General features: G+C 44.4%; 1 protein-coding gene across 4 annotated transcripts in view; it reads right to left on the reverse strand.

Moving 5' to 3' along the window:
* Nucleotides 1-19287, reverse strand: part of LMF1 (lipase maturation factor 1) — a 150749-nt gene that overhangs the window by 113318 nt on the left and 18144 nt on the right. Inside the window, exon 1 of one of the 4 annotated variants that reach the window (XM_083584807.1) lies at nt 9577-9631. The exons of the other annotated variants lie outside the window; for them this stretch is intronic. Coding sequence (XP_083440933.1) covers nt 9577-9616 — 40 coding nt within the window. The 5' untranslated portion in view covers nt 9617-9631. Of the gene's footprint in view, nt 1-9576; nt 9632-19287 lie in introns of those variants that run through there. 4 annotated transcript variants of the gene reach the window in all.

Consider the following 19287-nt stretch of genomic DNA (forward strand, 5'->3'; position numbering starts at 1 on the left):
AGGAGCAGTGTGTTGTCAGCATATTGATGACAACGTACTTCAAAACTCTGGATAACCCAACTCAGCAGTTTCATGAGGGATATAACCGAACCTTGAGGAACCCCACACTGAAGGCTCTGTGGGGCCGAAGAACACTCCCCAAGTATGACTTTCTAGAAACAACCATCCAATTAGGACCAGAGCCACCTCCAAGCAATGCCACCCACCCCTAGCTTGGACAGCTGCTCCAGGAGTATACCATGGCCGATGGTATTGAAGGCCACTGAGAGGTTGAGGAGAATTAACAGGGACACATTTACCCTGTCTCTCTCCCAACAGAGGTCATCATACAGGGTAACCAAAGCAGTTTCTGTGCCAAAACCAGCCCAAAGCTACAACTGAAATACATCTAGAAAATCAGATTTCTCCAAGAGCACATGGATCCGGTTCACGGCCACCTGCCCAAGAACCTTACCCAAGAAGGAGAGATTGGCAACTGGCCAGTAGTTACTTTGATTTTTTTCCAATGTAGGGAGGTCTTCTTGAAGAGTGGTTTTACCATTGCCTCTTTCAACCCCGTCCCACAAGGGGGCATGAATCATCTCCCTGGCCCAGCTAGTTATCCCCTTTCTAATTTTGATGAGCCAAGAGGAGCAAGGGTCCAGAGCGCATGTGGTCATCCTGGCGAATCCAAGCATCTTGTCCATATCCTCAAGCCTCAACCAACATAACAGGACCAGACAGTGCTCTGGACACCCCTTGAGATTCGTCTGATGTAAGAGAGGAGTCAAATGCCAGTGGATACAAGCAGTTTAATCCTCAAAACGCTTTGCAAACAAGTCACAGTGAGCTACCATCAGTTCTGCCACCTGTAAGACCAGACTGTAAGAGGCCCCACACAACCCAGAGAAGCTCTGCCAGACGACACAATGAGGATACAATGGAGGCAGTATGTGTTCTTTGCTGCCTTCACTGCCACTAAGTAGGCTTGATGATGAGCCCTCACCAGTGTTCGATAGCATTCAACCAGAGTTTTCCTCTACTCACGTTTGAGCTGCCTGGCTGCTTGTGTCCACACCCTAGCTCTGGAGTGTTATTGCACTGAAGCCCCATACTGGCAGGTGCTCATGTGAGTTTTAATTTAAAACACCTGACAGGCACTGGGTTCTCAAAAGCTGACATATATCCTTAAAGTGCAGTGCCCAGAACAGGACACAGTACATCAGAGGAGATCCAAATAGCATGGAACAAATGGAAGAACCGCTTCTCGTGACTTGGAAACTCTGGTCCCAGTAACACCCACTAAAACTTCATTAGCCTTTGCAGCCAGGTCACACTGCATTCAGCTCCATCACAGAAGAACAACCCTGTTTGAATACCACCTGGAAGAGGATTTGCAGCAGCCCTGAGAGTCACCAAAAGCACCAGCGGAAGACACACGGAAGAGCAGGCCTCTGTTCCAACGTGAAAAATGAGGAGTGCCTCCAAATGGTATTCCCATCAAGTACTTGTGAACCGCTCTTCATACTGCAGATGGGGGCCCAATAGGTGCAATTCTGAAATGTGTGTCTGTGTCAACTGGGGGCGGGGAGACCTCAATGGAGCCTCCAAAACCACAAGACCACACAGCAGGCTCCTTCGCTTCCCCTTCCTTTTTCTTGGATCCCAGCTGCTGGCAGGGGCTCACCCACTAGATTTTAATTTGTACCTGGCACAACACACACCCTTAGGCATTTTATTACTATTACTATATCAGGCAGGTGAGGAAGGGACCCCAAACCCAGTAAGGGAAAAGGGGGGAGTACAGCTTAGAATTTCACCCGATGTACCAGAATGCCTAATGGCCTGGAATTCTCTGCATGGAAATTTATTGGGGGCTTTTTGGCCTCGAAGGCTGATCTCCCCCACCCCTCCTGGTGCACCTGCCAGGCTTCTTCCAGAGCTGAATTCCTGGCACTGCCATCTTCTGGGGATGCTTCCAACATCCCAATCTCGTTTTAAAATGTGCCAGGATTTATTTATTGAGGTGGATAATTCCATCATGCAGCTGGAAAGGGCTTGGAAGGAGGGGTGAAGAGAATCTTATTGATGAGCCAGCCTGGAGTAAACAGAGCTCCCCCAGCTGTTAAAAAAACACAAAATAAATTCTTAAGTTACCCACTGACACCAGCAACAGCTGAGACAGTGATCAACAGTGTTTAATGGTCAGTGAGGCCAGAGAGAACCATCGTTTCAAAATATTCAACGGACTGGGCAGCCCCCAGTTTGGAAAATGTATTTTATTTTTAATAATTTTATTGATTTAAAAAAATTAATGCCCCCTTAACAAAAAATCTCAAGGTATACTGTGAAAATACACCATAGGAATACACAGTCTGCAGTCTGAAGTATAGAATATGATTTAACCCAGAACAAACAAAAAATGTCTGGATGTCTGTGAAAATTCAGGATTGTTTTCCTTATTTGTATAATCAATAAAACAGCACCAGCCAGTTATAAATGAGTTTGTGTGTCTCTGTCCTTCAGCTGGTCATATTTTGCTGCTCTTTCAGCCTTTGGTCAACAATGGCTACTGCTAACTGGGCAGTTTTTTCACAGATTTGGGTATCACTCTAATAGTCCTCTTCTTCCCCACAAATTTGTCTCACCTCCTTTCACAGCCATTAGCCTAAGGAAAACAGAAGTCTATCTTTCACAATAATAAATGGAAAACCCAACTTCAATATAACAGGTGAGGAAGGGATTCCATTTTCCTACTTCTATAGTGAGATTACCTTACAGGAGCCAGCAGGAAACAGATTTCCCCTCCTGAACCCTGCTGAAGTAGCACAAGCACCCATCACCAGACCCAGATTTTTCCACTATGAATCAAGCAGGCCCGAGGTCTGGACATGAAGCTGGGAGATACGGCATCACAGCTTGCTAGCAATTTACAAGCAAACACTGGAGAACGGTCATAGTTCAGAGGCACAGTACACACTTTGCATGCAGAAGGTCTCCAGTGGCACTACTGAGTTAGATGAGCCAATGTTCTGACTTGATATGAGGCAGCTTCAAAACACACACACACACACACACACACACACACACACACCCTTCTAAGCATTAAAACAAACCTCCCAAAAGTATCATACCTCAATATATTGGTCTAAATATCAGCTGGGAGTCAACAGAAGGAAAACAGAGCAGTCAGGCACCAGCAATGAAAATGAACACTCCGCCATCTTGACAGAGCATATTGGCAATAGAAGTCCCACGTACGATTCTGTGACATTTGGGGAGCTTTTATAAAGGGAAACCACAAACACACATAAAAATTTTCCTCGTTAAGGATACCCCTTCTGGCTCCGCTGTGCCCTCACCCAGCCACTCCCGCCCCACTGCCCAGCGGCCCTCTCTGCATACTGATACTTCTGGGAACGAAAGGGTCGCATTGTTGACCCACCTGCTCCCGTTTTCTTTTGGTTGGGTCTCGTCAAATTTCAGCAGCTGCAAGGGCAGGACAATGAGCGCTACTGTTATCTAGGCGGAGGGAATGGATGCAATTTAAGATGGAATAAAATAAAAAATGGCACGGATTTCAACGGCTGCACTCGCCTCACACGTGTTCAGAATGTACGGTACGTGCGCCTAACTGGGTGCAGAAAAATAAGCCAATTTTCTTTCTTTCTTTTTTAAAGAAAGTATCTTCTTGGAAAATGCTGGAGAATGCCACAAACGCTAATGCTTTTCGGTCAAGATCGCATGCATTAAACTTAATCTGTCACCCTTCACACACTCCGAAAAATCTTCCAGAAATCAACCATATAAACCAATGTTTAACGACCAACATCTGTTGGCTGGAAAATCTCTCTCTGGCTACACATTCGTGAGGATGCTTCATTAAAGACCATGCAGTTGTTGACCAAGATGAGGTGGGAGACTTGTGTGAAATTGGACAAATCGACTGCTCATCTACTGTCTTCCCTGGTGGGTCATTAGCCCCCAGGGTGTAATTTGGGAAACATTCTGCAGAACGCATGAAAGAATCCGCATTACCAATACAGAATGCATTGCAAACGGAAAGCTATTCAGTCCACACACACACATTCACACATAGAAATTTAAGACATGCACACTTACTACGGAGTATGCCCCACTGAACATAATGGGACAACACTCCCAAGCAAACTTGTAAAGCATTGCACAGTTTTGGGGGGAAAGCACACACAACACAGATTTATGGGAGAATGGGTAATGTTCCTTATGTTCTGCAATAAAAAAATACCAGGACAATGTACAATTGTGTGATGTGTTTGATCTATCATAATCTTATAAACATTCACATTTCTCTGTTGTAAAATAAATAAACAAATAAAGCAAGCAAGCAAGCTGGCAGCAGAAAAATAATTTTACCGACTGGTACAAGTAGCTTCATTAAAGGAATGAAAAATAAAAAACAAAGCTTTAGAATGTGAACTAGAAACCACTTTTTATATTCCTAAGGATGAATTGAGGTTTAGCTTTGGTTATATTAAATTTGTACATTGCTTCCCACTCAGTGTAAGAAACTCCGATATATAAGCTAGGCACCAAATGGCTCCTGAAACCAGGGTTACAGTCACCAAAATAGAATGTCTAGTTGCCATTTGGAGCCAGATAGCTCAAAAGTCATATTTTTCAATACGATTTTTTGGTTGCTGAAATTTGTACTGATTGTGCAGATAAAATACCATGGATGGAATTCTAAAGGATGTGTTGCTAATGTGTGGAAACAGGCACAATCCAAGGATTCCCAGACATGCGCGTCCAGATGATGGAGATGTCATGGGCCATCCTGGCACCTGGGCATCTTCACTTGGTTGCAGTAACTACTACTTATGAAAAGCCCCCTCCCCACATGATGATATCTATATCAACTGTAGATTTAGTTGCTTAGTATGTCTGTTAATGGTTAGGATGCTCAGAAAAACACACTTTCAGTGTTCATTAAAACAAGAGTCTTGTTGTTTATGCAGACATATACACCTTTCTGAACATTGTTATTGTTATTTACCGTATTTTTAAAGCACTGAATATCTCTTTCTGCCTCCTCTTCTACTTCTTCAATAGTCTAGCAGACGTCACGCCACAATAAATTCATCACACCTTCACGGCGCCACAAAACTCAGCCCTCTCTCCCCCCCACCATATTTTTTTAAGCAAACCCTTGAACAAGTTATAAGCCCAGTTTGCTTTCGAGGTCAAGCCTACGGAAGATAGTACAGAGATCCCAGTCAAGAGAAAGCTTTCTCCAACCGTTCCACAAACAGAAAAGGAATGGCAAGAAAAGCTTCCATTAAAAAGGGGGGGGGAGGAAACCACCCGTAATTCTGAAGGGAGCCGCAAATCGTAATGGGACGTAGGGTCATTCCGTTTTATGGCGCAACTTCGTTTATGAAAGAAGAAAACTCGAGAATCAAAAGGCCCATCCATCAAGTCCACTTGACAAGGAAATAGCTGAAGAGTTGAAGGTGGTCAGGGGACCATTTCACCGCAACACCTAAAGAGAAATTTCCCAGCGGAGAGAGTGGTTAAGAGTCTCTCAATCTAAGCTCCAAATTCATTGGCGCCACAGCCTTCTAAAGTTACTCTTCTCAGCCCCACAAGCATCTCAGCCCCACCCCACCCCCCAAAAAAACAGTTCCTCCACCTCCTTCCTTTACTCCACATCACCAGATTCATAGAAGAGGGCTTTTTAAAAAGGTCACTCATCAAGTTGTTCAGACCTCAATCAAGCATCACCACATATATCCTCTCACATGCCCAGAGGCTTAAAAAGCGAACACTTTTGGGTTATGGTGTCAGCTTCAAACCAGTGTTTCTAGGGTTCCCTCTGGCATGAGGGGATACCCTAGACCCCTCCCCAGAATTTTCAGCTTTTATTTAAGTGCAGGCACAAAAAGACAAGTCACTGCAACCTTTCTTTATAGGGGAGTCACTCCAGCTTAACCCAATTAAGCAACTCATTGTAATATTGCTTATGCTTAGCATTGTACTGGCTTCTGGTCTGTAACCTAGAGAGTCATCACCAATCTGATGAACCAGTGGTCTGACACTGTATAAGACACCTTCCTAACCTCCTGCTTATATAAGCCAGCTATTCAGAACCATGAGGACTGGAATCTCACTTTATATTTAGGGGAAGGACTGTAGTTTGTGGTAGAGCACCTGCTTTGCATTCAGAAGTTCCCAGGTTCAATCCTCGTCATCTCCAAGTGAGAGTAGGAAAGCCTCCCTGCAAAAAACCATGGAGAGCTGCTGCCAGTCAGTATAGACAATACCAAGCTATATGGGCCAATGGTCTGATTCTATATAAGGCAGCTTCCTAAGTTCTTGTGCTGGGCAATGATCTCAAGGTAGAAGGAGAAATCAGGGTGCTATAAATTTACAGGAGGGAGGGTGACAGAAGAAAGACCCTGTCCAAAGGCAGACTTCTGTAAAGGCTTAACTCACCCCCACCCCTTTTTCAGAAGCATCCAGGAGTTGAAAAACATTATCAACAACTTCAGGGTCTTTTTTTAAAAAAAGGAAAAAAAGTATATGTGGCACAGGGGGAAACAGAAAGAATTTAGCACAAAACTTTTAAAAGCTCCCAATTACTCTCCAGGGTAGTCATTAGAAACTACTTAGGTGACAGGAAGGCGATATCTAAGTTAATGCAGCAATAAATTAGCTCTCTTCTACCCCTCCACCCCCTCCACCCATCCTCCCTTCCCCTCGTCGTTTTGGAGCAAAGCTGCAAGTGACAGAGAAATCAGTGGGGAAGATTTTAATTCTTTTTTTAAAAAAATGCTTAAAAGTTAATGGATGTCCTGTTTCCAGTTCCGTAGGTGGATGTCATTCTGAGAGATCACTGTGTTATCACATTTAATTAGATCCATCTTAAGGCATTTGAAATAATTTTGATACGCACAGTGAAGTGCAGGAGATTCTCTGAAGCCCCAGTGCAATGGGGCAGTCAGTCAGTGATGGGCTACACATCCCAGAGCCCCTTGGAATATTGGCCTGTCATTGGTAGTTAGTGGGAGACTTCCCAGGATCCAGGATTCCATGGCCAGGTTCAAATGCAATGCTCCTAGTCCAACAAACTATAGTTTGCTTATGCACATGTGAAGTAAGCTCCTGTGTAAGGTAAAGGGACCCCTGACCATTAGGTCCAGTCGTGACCGACTCTGGGGTTGCGGCGCTCATCTTGCTTTATTGGCCGAGGGAGCTGGCGTACAGCTTCCGGGTCATGTGGCCAGCATGACTAAGCCGCTTCTGGCAAACCAGAGCAGCACACGAAAATGCCGTTTACCTTCCCGCCGGAGTGGTACCTATTTATCTACTTGCACTTTGACTTGCTTTTGAACTGCTAGGTGGGCAGGAGAAGGACCAAGCAATGGGAGCTCACCCCGTCGTGGGGATTCGAACCGCCAACCTTCTGATCAGCAAGTCCTAGGCTCTGTGGTTTAACCCACAGCGCCACCCACATCCCACCAAGCTCCTGTGTAGCCTTCCCCAAATACTTCCTGTTTGCTAAAGAAGAGCTTCTCGTGATGCTTATACTGGGAAACTGTGGTCTGACTGCTCCCTACAAAACCCAGATCAAAAGTTTTGGGAAAACCTTTGCGCTCTCAAGGGCCACATTCTATTGAAGGCAATCTGTTGGGGGCCGCATGCTGGCAGTGGGCAGAGCAGACCTTTCTCTCTGCCACTTCCTTCCTTGTCTTTCTGATGCCCCCTTCTCACCCTCTTGGTCTGAAGGAGGTCTGGGTCTGGTCAAAGCATGGATAGGTGGCCACCTAGGGATCACACATATGTTGCCCTTGGGTTCCATGAAGGAGAAAAGTTGGGGTGTAAATGTCAGGAAATAAGTACTTAATGTCCAACAGCCACTTGGGAATCTTTTTCTTCCCCCATCCTCACAAGAGCTCTGAGAGGAATGCCAGCATTAATTCTGTAATGATAGTGATGCTTTCTTATATGGAAGCTAACCAAAGCCTGGGCAACAGAGGTCGACTCGCTCCCCAGCCATGCACCCCAGGTGCCCTTACACACAAATGCAACACAAAACCACACCCGCTTTCAGCACATTCATGCAAAACGTTCCAATTCACATACTTTATTCTGATCCGTAAATAATTCCAGATGTTTTATGGATCGCAGCATCCCACTCTCTTGCCACCAGAATCAAGAGTATATACACAAGCTATCCTCTCTGCCTGGTCTTAGCAATTTCTGCTATATATAAATTATTCCATACGTATTATGTACCTATATAAAGCTACGGAGTGGGGGTTTTTTTTGGGTTGGCTCTGCAGAAGAACCACAAAGCCCCTCGGGGGTTGGGGGGAGGGATGCAGGAAGCCAACATTCATTATTAGCAAATCTGAAAGCCATGCAAAGTTCGGGATGAATAATTACACCATGAAAGAGCTCCACTTTCCAATTATCTTGCCCACGCCGATCTCTTTGAAGTTGATTATGTAAGCCAGCACCAGATAATGACGTTTTCTGGTGAATTTCATAACGGGAGGTACGCACAGATTGCATGAAATTGTAACAGGGACAGGATAATGAATACAAGTGATCATTTGTGTAAAGCATCCAAAATGTGTAAGGCGGGGGGGGGGGGGAGAGTTAAGGATGGGTCCTAGACATGATGGCTTTTGTGGCAGAAATTGCAAGATGCATAATCCCAGTTCGGGAAAATACATATGGATGATAAATGTGCAACTGATAACTGTGTAGAACCTGTAGCCCTACAGATGTTGCTGAACTGAGTAAGAACATAAGAAGCGCTTGCTGGATCAGGCCAATGGCCCATCTAGTCCAGCGTCCTATTCTCACAGTGGCCAACCAGATGCCTGTGGGAAACTGACAAGCAGGACCGGAGCACAAGAGCACTCACCCATCCTGTGGCTTCTATTCAGAAGCATTTATTGCCTACGAACATAGAGGAAGAGCATAGTCACTGCGGCTAGCAGCCATTGATACCCTTATCCTCCATGAATTTGTCCAATCCTCTTTTAAAACCATGCAAGTTGGTGGCCTCCCATAGCAGCAAGTCCTATAATTTAACTATGTGCTACATGACAAATGATTTTCTTTTTGTCTTTCCTGAATCTTCCAACATTCAGCTTCATGCAATGTCTGCGGGTTCTGGTGTTATGAGAGAGAGGGGAAACATTTCTCCTTGCCACACATAATTTTATATACTCCTGTAAAATTATACAGTTTTCTCTAAACTAAAGTAAAAACAGTCCCCAATGCTGCAGCATTTCCTCATAGGCCATCTAGTCATGCTGGCTGGGGCTGATGGGAGTTGTAGTTCATAGAATCACAGAATCATGGAATTGTAGAGTTGAAAGGGATCCTGAGAATCATCTGGTCCAACTTCTGCAATGAAGGCATCACAACGAAATAATCCCTGACAGATGGCCATCCCACTTCTTTTTTAAAAAACTTACAGTGAAGGCAGGTCCACCACCTTCCGGTTCCATGGTCAGACTGCTCTTACTATCAGAATGTTCTCCTTAACGTTTAGGCTCAAGCTCCTTTCTTGTCATTTCAATCCACTGGTTTGGATCTTACCCTCTGGAGCAGCAGAAAATAAGCTTGCTCCATCTTCCATGTGACAGCTCTTTAGATATCTGAAGATATCTAGCCACCAAACTTGCTCTATGTCATTTCCATGGCACCAGAATGGATCTACTCAGGGGGAAACTGCCGTTGGCTGAGTCTGAGTGACAAAACAGAATGTAAATTAAATAACCAAAGCAGAGACTTCCAACTTTGCATGAGTAGTTAATCTTCTGTGAAAAGAGGGACTTGTACTTCCCCATGAGAAGAGTATCTGGTGGAACTTTGCTTAACATGGAAAGGCTCTGCATACGTAGGAAGCTGCCTTCTACCAAGTCAGATCATTGGTCCAACAAGCTCAGTACTTGTCTACACTGACTGGCAACAGCTCTCCAGGATTTCAGACTGGGGACAGACCTCGCCATCCCTGGAGATGCCAAGGATTGAACCAGAAGCACTGTGCATGGGAAACGAATGCTCTACCACAGAGCTACAGTCCTTCCCCATGCTGAGCATGTTGTTACATAAGGGGTAAAGTGGCACTGAGCCTCTTGGGGTTGCCAATTGGAAGATCGGTAGTTCAAATACATGTGACGGGGCGAGCTCCTGTTGCTCTGGCCCAGCTCCTGCCAACCTAGCAGCTCGAAAGCATGCCAGTGCAAGTAGATAAATAGGTACTGCTGCAGAAGGAAGGTAAATGGCGTTTCCATGTGCTCTGGCGCTTGTCATGGTCCTCCATGCGCCAATAGCGGTTTAGTCATGCTGGCCACGTGACCCGGAAAACTGTCTGTGGACAAATGCCGGCTCCCTCAGCCTGAAAAGTGAGATGAGTGCCACACCCCATAGTCCCCTTTCACTGGACTTAACTGTCCAGAGGTCCTTTACCTTGTTACATTTTTACATGAGGAGTTGGCTGGAATTTTTTTAAAAAAATTAGAGCAACTCTGCCTGCTCTGCTCCCAGCTCCTTGCCAGGGAACAAAAAGGTGAGCTTCTGCTTACAGTTATTGGGGGTGTAAATCTGAGCCTATCTCCCTGATTCCCAAGAGCTGCAAAAAGATTTTAAAATCAGTCATGAACTGTTATTCTGCTTGCTTCAGCATGTGCTTTTTTCCCTTTTGCTGCTTGGAAAGAAAAGATCCCAGCCATGATCAAAATGACTCATAGGACCTCAACGCCCACATGTTTTAACCTCAGGGAATAAAGAGAACAGAAGGCCGGAAGACCAAGGGAAAAAATTGAGGGTGGTGATGATGGAGGGGGGAAGAACGATGATCAAACAGCTTGCAAAACCCATCCTAACAAAAGGGGAAGTGCTGTGACTCAAAGGTAGAGGCTTTGCATTCAGAAGGTCCCTGGTTCAATACCCAGCACCTCCAGTTAGGACTAGGAAAATATGCCTGAAATGCTGATAAGCCACTGCCAGTCAGTGTAGACCAGGGGTCCTCAAACTAAGGTCTGCAGGCCGGATCCGGCCCGCCAGGCTCAAAAATCCAGCCCGCCGGCCAAAACACCATGCCGGGTTTACCTCAGTGCACGGGGAATGACTGAGCAGGCGGCGAGGCTTCCGATTGGCTGCAGGAAGCTTCTGTAGCCAATTGGAAGCCTCACCACCCACTCAGTCAGTCCCCGCGCGGCAATTTAAACCCAACGTGGCGAGGCATTTCCATGGAAAAGAACGCACACACGCTTGCTTAGTTCCTTCAGCCCTCCAGAATGAATTAAGTAGTTAACCCAAGGTGCCACTGTACTACAAATAAAATATGTGCTGTGTGCATAGGAATTCATTCATATGTTTTTCAAAATATAGTCAGCCCCCAACAGTGTCTGAGGGACAGTGAACCGGCCCCCTGTTTTAAAAGTTTGAGGACCCCTGGTGTAGACCAAAACTGAGCCAGATGGAGCAATGCTTTGACTCGGTATAAGGCAGCTTTCCATGTATCTCACCCTCCACAGGCCTGGAGAAAAGAAGTTGTCCCTTCACCTGCCAACAAAAAGCTGACCTCCCTTCACCATGGACCTTGCTAGGCACAGGAACTACTAACAGGGCTTCCCAGCAGAAGTCAAGGAACAGGCAAGTGAATACATGGGGAGATGTCCTTTCAGCTTTCCTATGCGGAAAGGTTAAAATATTGGGGGCTTTTCAGTTTAAGGAAAGGCGAGGAACGGGAGGCACAAGACAGTGTATAAAATGATGTGTGGTGTAGAGAAAGCTGACAGTGAAGCCTTTACCTTTCTCTTGCAACACTAGAAGCTAACTGGGCCATCCAATGAAGACAAATGCTGGAAGATTCAAGACAGGCAAAAGGCAGTAGTGACGGCCACCATCTTTGATGGTTTTAAAAGGCTTTCATATAAATTCATGAAGGAAAAGACTACCAATGGCTACTAACCACGATGGCTTTGTATATCCTCCACTGTCGGAGGCAGTATGCCTCAAAATGCCTGCTGCTGGGAATCATAAGTCAGTTGTGCTAGTGGGAGTCCCACAGGGGTATCCGAATGGCCACTGTGAGAACAGGATGCTGGACTAGATGGGCCACTGGCCTGATCCAGCAGGGCTCTTCTTATGTTCCTATACAGTGGTACCTCGGGTTAAATACTTAATTCATTCTGGAGGTCTGTTCTTAACCTGAAACTGTTCTTAACCTGAAGCACCACTTTAGCTAATGGGGCCTCCCGCTGCAGCCGCGCCGCCGGAGCATGATTTCTGTTCTCATCCTGAAGCAAAGTTCTTAACCCGAGGTACTATTTCTGGGTTAGCAGAGTCTGTAACCTAAAGCATATGTAACCCGAGGTACCACTGTATTTGGGGCCTAAAGTCACATAGGGCTTTAAATGTCATCACAGCGGCCTTAGATTGGGTCCAGAAACCAATACTTGATTCACTTGAGGCCTGAGGAGGAGGAGGAGGAGGAGGAGGAGGAAGAGTTTGAGAAATCACCCTTGTTTTCGGAAACAGAAAATGAGAGGCAGTGTTATACGTAGCCCGTATAAACATTTCTTCTCAAAATCTCATTTCACAGTGGACGGAATGAGGAGGCCTGACCTTCACACCCACTTGAATGACCCTGGAGTTCATTCAGCTTTTGTCACAGTACATGTTAGTACTTGGTCACCATGGCAACCCAACTTCCTCCTCACAGATGGCTTCCATTGCTTAAAACCATACAGGTGTCACCGGTCCGTCCGGAGGAAAACAACCCAAATAATGACCTTGAATGGCTTTACTGGTTTTAAATAAATATGGAAGTGCTTCCTTCAGCGGAAATTGGACTTGGCAACAGAGGCTCTCGAGCATCAATATTACTCCAAATATTTAACATATGGAAGAGTGAATGAAACAATAAATTATAATTCCTAGTCTTTAAAATAATAATAATAATAAATGAGATATATGCACACTCTTCTGAGCAAATACCAAGGTGAAAAAATACAAAAGTACTGTAATAATACATAATGGAAAATTCAATAAATATTATAATAAAAAAGAGATATATACACACTCCTTGCTATGTCTTTTAATATAGTTTGCCAAAGTTGTTGCTGTTGTTACTTTTCCCAAACTGATACACAAATTAGAACACAGATTAAATACAAAAAGGGGGAAACATTGTGTACAATATAACTGTAAAAAGGCAATTAATATAATTAAAACAATATTAACAACTCTATTATGATGATGAAAAACCTAGAGGTAGCTTGAAGATTTACAGCATGAAGTGAGTGAGTGAGTGAGTGTGTGTGTGTGTGTTTTGTCTAAGTAATGTCAAGAACGTAAGATTTGCTGCTGAATATCAGATGAAGGGTCTAATTTGACATTCTCTTTGCAATGAATAACCCAGACTGGAAGCTGACAAACATGGCAGAAAGGGCAAAATCTCTACACTACCTACTATGATGCCAATTTAAATGGTCTTGGCTTTCCCCCAAATAATGCTGGGAACTATAGTTTGCTGAGGATGCCAATAGTTACTAAGAGACCCCTATTCTCCTCACAGAGCTATAATTCCGAGGGTGGGCTCAGTGGCAGAGCATCTGCTTTGCAAGGAGAAGGTCCCATGTTCAATCCCTGGCAACCCAAGAGAGCCAATGCTGGTGCAGATATAATACTGAGCTAGGTGGATCAATGGCCTAACTGAGCTAGCTGGATCAACACTCTGACTCAGTACAACGCAGCTTCCTGCGTTCTGTACATTACAGCTTACATCACACCAAATGGGAATGGCCTGGGTTTCGGGTAGACGCCTTTCCCATTATTTCTTCCCTGATCTGCCAGGGATACTTTTGACACGTAACACCTGTACTCTACCAATGAACTATGGCCCACCTCAGAGCTGTCAAAACAACAGCCGTCCATGCATAGTTTGGTTCAAGAGTGCTGGAGTTCGGCACAGGTAACAAGAACCTGCACTGACTGTTTCTGAGAAGGCTCTCGCATCTTGTGAGAGGTAACGGGTGAGCTTCACCTTGCTACATAGGCACCACATGCTCGGGTAAAAAGATAAAAGGGTATATACTGAGAGCAAAACCTACCATTAAAACTATTATTGCAAAGTAGCAGGTGTGATTGCAGCAATTATGCGAACGATTTCAAGGGGCAAAGCACAGCACTGCAAAAAAGCAGATGCAAATGGAGGCAGCTGAGAGGAAAAAGCGGCAATGACTTTTGAGATCTTTTGCTCCTGAGTGCAATTTGCTCCCGTGTCAGCCAGCCACGGGACAGGTGACCAACCTCATGGTTACAAATTTGCCCATTTGAGGATCTGACCGTCCTTTGCATTCAACGGACAGCCTGTGGCTGTAAGCAGCAGTCTGTCTGCAGACTAATTAGGAACACTTTGGATGTAATTTTGAGGTTTTGATTTAAAAGATTTCCCCCCCCTTTGTAAAACATAACCACTCCATATCTGAGGCATTATAAGCAGCGATAAGTGGGTTCCAATGCCTTCCAGACAGATCTGGCTCAACATTTCGTCATTATTTGTTTCCGGGCAAGTTATCAGTTCCGGCTAATCGCACACATGGTTTTTGATGGGGGCGGGGAGCAAGGAAACAGATCCAAAATCTGTTTGCTTTCCCTTCCCACTAAACACTGTTTGCTTTGAATTCTGGTCTCCTTGAGCTCCAAGGAGATTGGCAGGGCAGTTTGTGTTTGTTTGTGATGAGAGTTTTTCAGATCTGACTTAGTGGCACAAGGGTCCTGCGTAACGTAAATTAATCTCATTCCTGCCATTTCCAAACTTTGTAATTATGTATAGTTACTTAGCTGCGGATACGTGCAGATTGCAGCTAGCAAGAACTTGAAGGCCCTCTGTCGCCTGGGAGAGTTAATTGGTTTAATTATTTTTCCCTGTCCTTTCCCACAATCCCCTGTGACTACAAGGAGTTCAGAAAAATGCTTTTCCTGCTCAGCTGCTCAATAATAGGCACGCTACACTTTTGAAGGATGGTGTGTAATGCAAGGGTGGGGAATCATCAGGTGTGGCTAAACTACAACTTCCATCAGTCCTAACAATGCTGGCTGGGGCTGGTAGGGACCAGAGTCCAAAAAATATCTGGAGGACAGCAAGTTATTTATTTTATTGCATTTATATACCACTTTTTCTTCCAAGGACCTCAAGGTGATGTTAATGGTTCTCACCCTTCCCATTTAATCCCCACAACAATCCTGTGAGGTAGGTAAGCCTAAGAGGGAGAGACTGGCCCAAGGTCACCCAGGGTGCTTCGTGGCTGAGTGGGGATTTGAACCCTGGTCTCCTAGGTCTTACTCCAACTCTCTAACCACTGTGCCACAATGGCTCCTTTAGTGATGATGCTTATGATGATTTTATACCAACCTTTCTACTATTATTTATTTCCATTATTACAATCTTCCCCATAATGCTTGAACTGTGGGCTTAATGAAAGGTGGTCTAAAAATAAAGAATTATTGTTATATGATAATATTTTACCCAATTTACTAAAAACAATGTGTCTGGTTTATACAACACTGAACCAAAGAAAGAAGTTAAGTGCCCTGATGCTGACATGGCTTTTGGGGGGCAATTTAACAGCCCGAGATACATTCGAATTTGGCCTGGGAGAAGAAAATGCACCCACCCCAATTGCCTATGTACATTTTTAAAATTCCTGTTTAAGTATTATCGGGGGGGGGGGTGGAATGTCCCATGTGATTTTCCCCAAACAAAAGCTGATCCAGGAATCAGATTTAAATGTTCTTCTCCTGACACAACACAGATGCCTTCGTTGGGGATAGTCTATGACCCCAAGATACATTAGGAGGCAGTTTAGGGTAAATAAATTAAAAATGTGTCCCAAAATTGCCTGTGTCAGTTTCTTAAGTTTCTGCCTGTAAGGCTTAAAACATGCTTTTGATCTGTGGCTAATTATTAACTTGATTGCTGATGAGGGTCTCTTAAGGCTTTTGCCCCTGTTCTTTGTTTGATAATTTTGTGTTTTAACAGTTGTTTTTACGTTTTGCTTTTATACTTATAAGCCACTTAGAGCACATTATTTGTGGAAGGGGAAAGTGAGGCATAAGATCCGGGGTGGGAAATAGCAGCTTCTGCCTGATCTGGAGGCAGAGGTTTAAAAACATGCCAGCCAATTTTTTTTATTATTTTGGGAAGGGTGTTCATATGCAAGTTTGCATTAATGCACAGCAACAAGACAGACCAAGATAATGAGGAACAGCCTCTTATTGCCCCTTCTAATTAAATTAAAACCCAAAATGTCATTGTGAACTAAGGTTAGGGAGAGTGAAGGAAACAAAGCTATAAATTAAGCCAGAGGGTATGAATCTCATACCAAAAAAAAAATGGCAACGTTTCGGGTTAAGGCTGAATCTGGAAACAGTTTAGCGGAAAACCTGGCATAGCTGTAGGCCAGGAGAGAAAGAGAGTTAAGAGTCGCTCCGGGCTAATTGCTTCCTTCATGCGGGCTACTCTAGCACACTAATAGGTTTTAATAAAAACTTTCAATTGGGCCAGTAAACCCCTCATTAAGCTGTTTTTAAAGCATGAATTTAAGAGCAGGGAGGGCAAGAGGTCGTGAGGAGCATTTAATTCACAACGGCTGGGGCAAGGTGCTCGCACAATTGGAAACAAGCACTGCAGCGTCCAGGGCCATATAAACATCCGACTCTGTCGCTAAAGGCCAGCTAAGTGACAGCTTGAAAAATAGATTTAATAAGGCAGAAGGGGAAAGGGGTTTTTCCCCCCAGTCGTACGCGGACAACAGGAATAATCAACAGCCCAATTGTCCTGTTTCTACACATAAAAAAAAGTTATCGACACACAAACACAAAACCCTTTCCAGGCTAAGAAACAAACAGGACCCCGAATCAAGAGAGGGCAGAAGCGATTCCAAGATACATTTTTAAGATTCTCGTTACTTTAAATGAATAACAATAACAATAATATTTATGAAACGCCTCCTGTCTCAAGGCCAGACCATAAAAACAGCTAAGATAGTTTTAAAAGCAGTACCAAAAGCAACTGATTATAGGTTTTAAAGCAAAACGAACTGCTAAGAGACCTTTTAATCCAGCTGGAAAAGATTGTTGAATCAAAAATGTCTTCCTTCCACCCCCACCCCCAGGGAAATCAGAGATAGTGGGCACCTTGCTTCTTCCTGTTTGTGTCTCCCCTCACTCCATCTAAATTTTATATTATATTTTCTTCAGGGTTGAACAAGCGTGTGTGAGAGAGGGGGGGAGGGGAGAGAGAGAGAGAGCTTATTATAGAGATTGCTAACACTTTACCCTCCAGGTGTTTTAGGTAGGGGCTGAGGCTGATGGGAGTTGTAGTCCAAAATATCTGGAAGGTAACAGGTTGGTGAAGGATTTTTTCCCTGTAAACTGCCAAGTGCATTGTTGCCACTGCATAAAATTTATTGTGGGGTCAAATTACTACCAGCACAGAACTTGCTGTGGGTTTTGCCCTGGTTGCCAATCTGTTACTGGCCCTGTACATCTTAGGGCCAGGTTGCTTAAGAGAAAGCCTTCTTTCTTATATACCCAGTAAGTCACTGCTTTCTGCTGGAGTTTTTCCTTAAAGTCCCCAAAAATTCAGAAACCAGCTCCACAGTAACTCTGAGCAGGGCCTTAAGTGTAGCTGCTCCTGTTTATTGGAAACAACACCCCTATTAAGATACAACAACAACAACAACAACAACAACAACAACAACAACAACAACAACAACAACAACAACAACATGTACATCCCAGAAGCAACTGAAAACATTTCTATTTCAACAAACTTTCAAAGCTAGAAGAAAAGGTCTCTGCCTCAGTTCCCTTTTTCATTGCATTTAACCCTATCCTCAGTTGTTCTTTGTACTGTTTTTTAAAACTATCTTAGTGGTTCTTAATGGTAAGTCTGTACATCACATTGAGACAGGCTTTTCCAGCTGGATAAAATGGATATTTACCACAAGTGTCCATTTGTTAGGATTTTAGTCTTGTTTTAAATGTATTTTATGCTTTTAGCCTTTCTTAATTATCTTATGTGTCAATTGCCTTGAGATAGTGGTTTAGAAGGTGATTAATAAATTAATTGTAATAAGTAAAAGTCAATGTGTAACTTTATTATTATTAATAGTCGCCATAGTAACAGGAGCAAACTAGTCCTTACTTTGGGTTGCATTTCAACATTGGAGAAAGGGTCCACCATCTGTAACTGAGGGCTAAATTAAAGGACATTTCCCGGGGGATGGATTCACCCCAAGCCCAGCAACAGATCTCTAGGTGGTGAGAACATTCTCATGACCCAGCTGGCCAGGAAATGGCTGAACACTGCGAACAGCTGTGGTAGAAGTGTCCCAGGCCTTTGAAACAGGTGCTTCTTGTTAAGCTCCACCTCTGGGACCAGGGAAGGTCTCTCTCCCTCCCTCTCTCCCCAAGGAATAGGGGGATCAAGGAGGAAGCCAGGCCACGGGAGACCGTCAAGGGCAGCAGAGCATGACAAACACGGTTAGGGCTCAGCTTTGTGGCAGTGACATCGCTGCAGAGAAATTCCAACCCCGAGGGCAACGGAGGCCATTGCACCCAGGGGGCACTCCCGACAGCTTTAAACCTTGCCACACCTGGTGCAGAGACACCACCCTGGTTGTCGTCTTAGCAAAACAGCTCAAGAACAAGGCCAAGAACGTTATTGGTTATTCAGAGGTGGATCTCTGCTAAAGTAAAGGGTTTGCATGCATAAATAAAAAATGAAAAATAATTAAAGCAGCCCTGCTGGATCAGAATAAAAGATCCCTCTAGCCCAGCGGCCAACCTGACACCCCCAGGAAGCCCATTAGCAGGGCAAGAATGCAAAAGAAATTATCTTGCTGCACTCGCTACAGAGGCAGTCTGCCGCAGAACACAGACATCCCATTCAGGGGTAGACTGCTGCTGAATGCAGGTGTTCCATATAGGCCTCATGACAAGGCGAATTTAAGGCATTGCACTTGAGAAATAACTTCTGCCTGCGCAACAGAACTTCACCTTCCCTGCTCCTACTGCACCCCCAACCCAACAAAATCTGATCTGAGGTTTCCCCAACCCTCTGGAGCAAATTGGGGGAGGCGGGGAGAAAAGAGACGTTCCATTGCACAAGTAGCGGTTTCATTCAATATAGCCCACTATTAATAAAGATGCTTTTTGTTTGAAATACGAGCCAATCTCAAAATATGCTTTAAAAAAAAATAAAAAAGCAAGCAAGCACCATGCTTCCTGCAA

The sequence above is a fragment of the Podarcis filfolensis genome (assembly GCF_964270895.1).
Source record: "Podarcis filfolensis genome assembly, chromosome: 14".
Classification (NCBI taxonomy): domain Eukaryota; kingdom Metazoa; phylum Chordata; class Lepidosauria; order Squamata; family Lacertidae; genus Podarcis; species Podarcis filfolensis.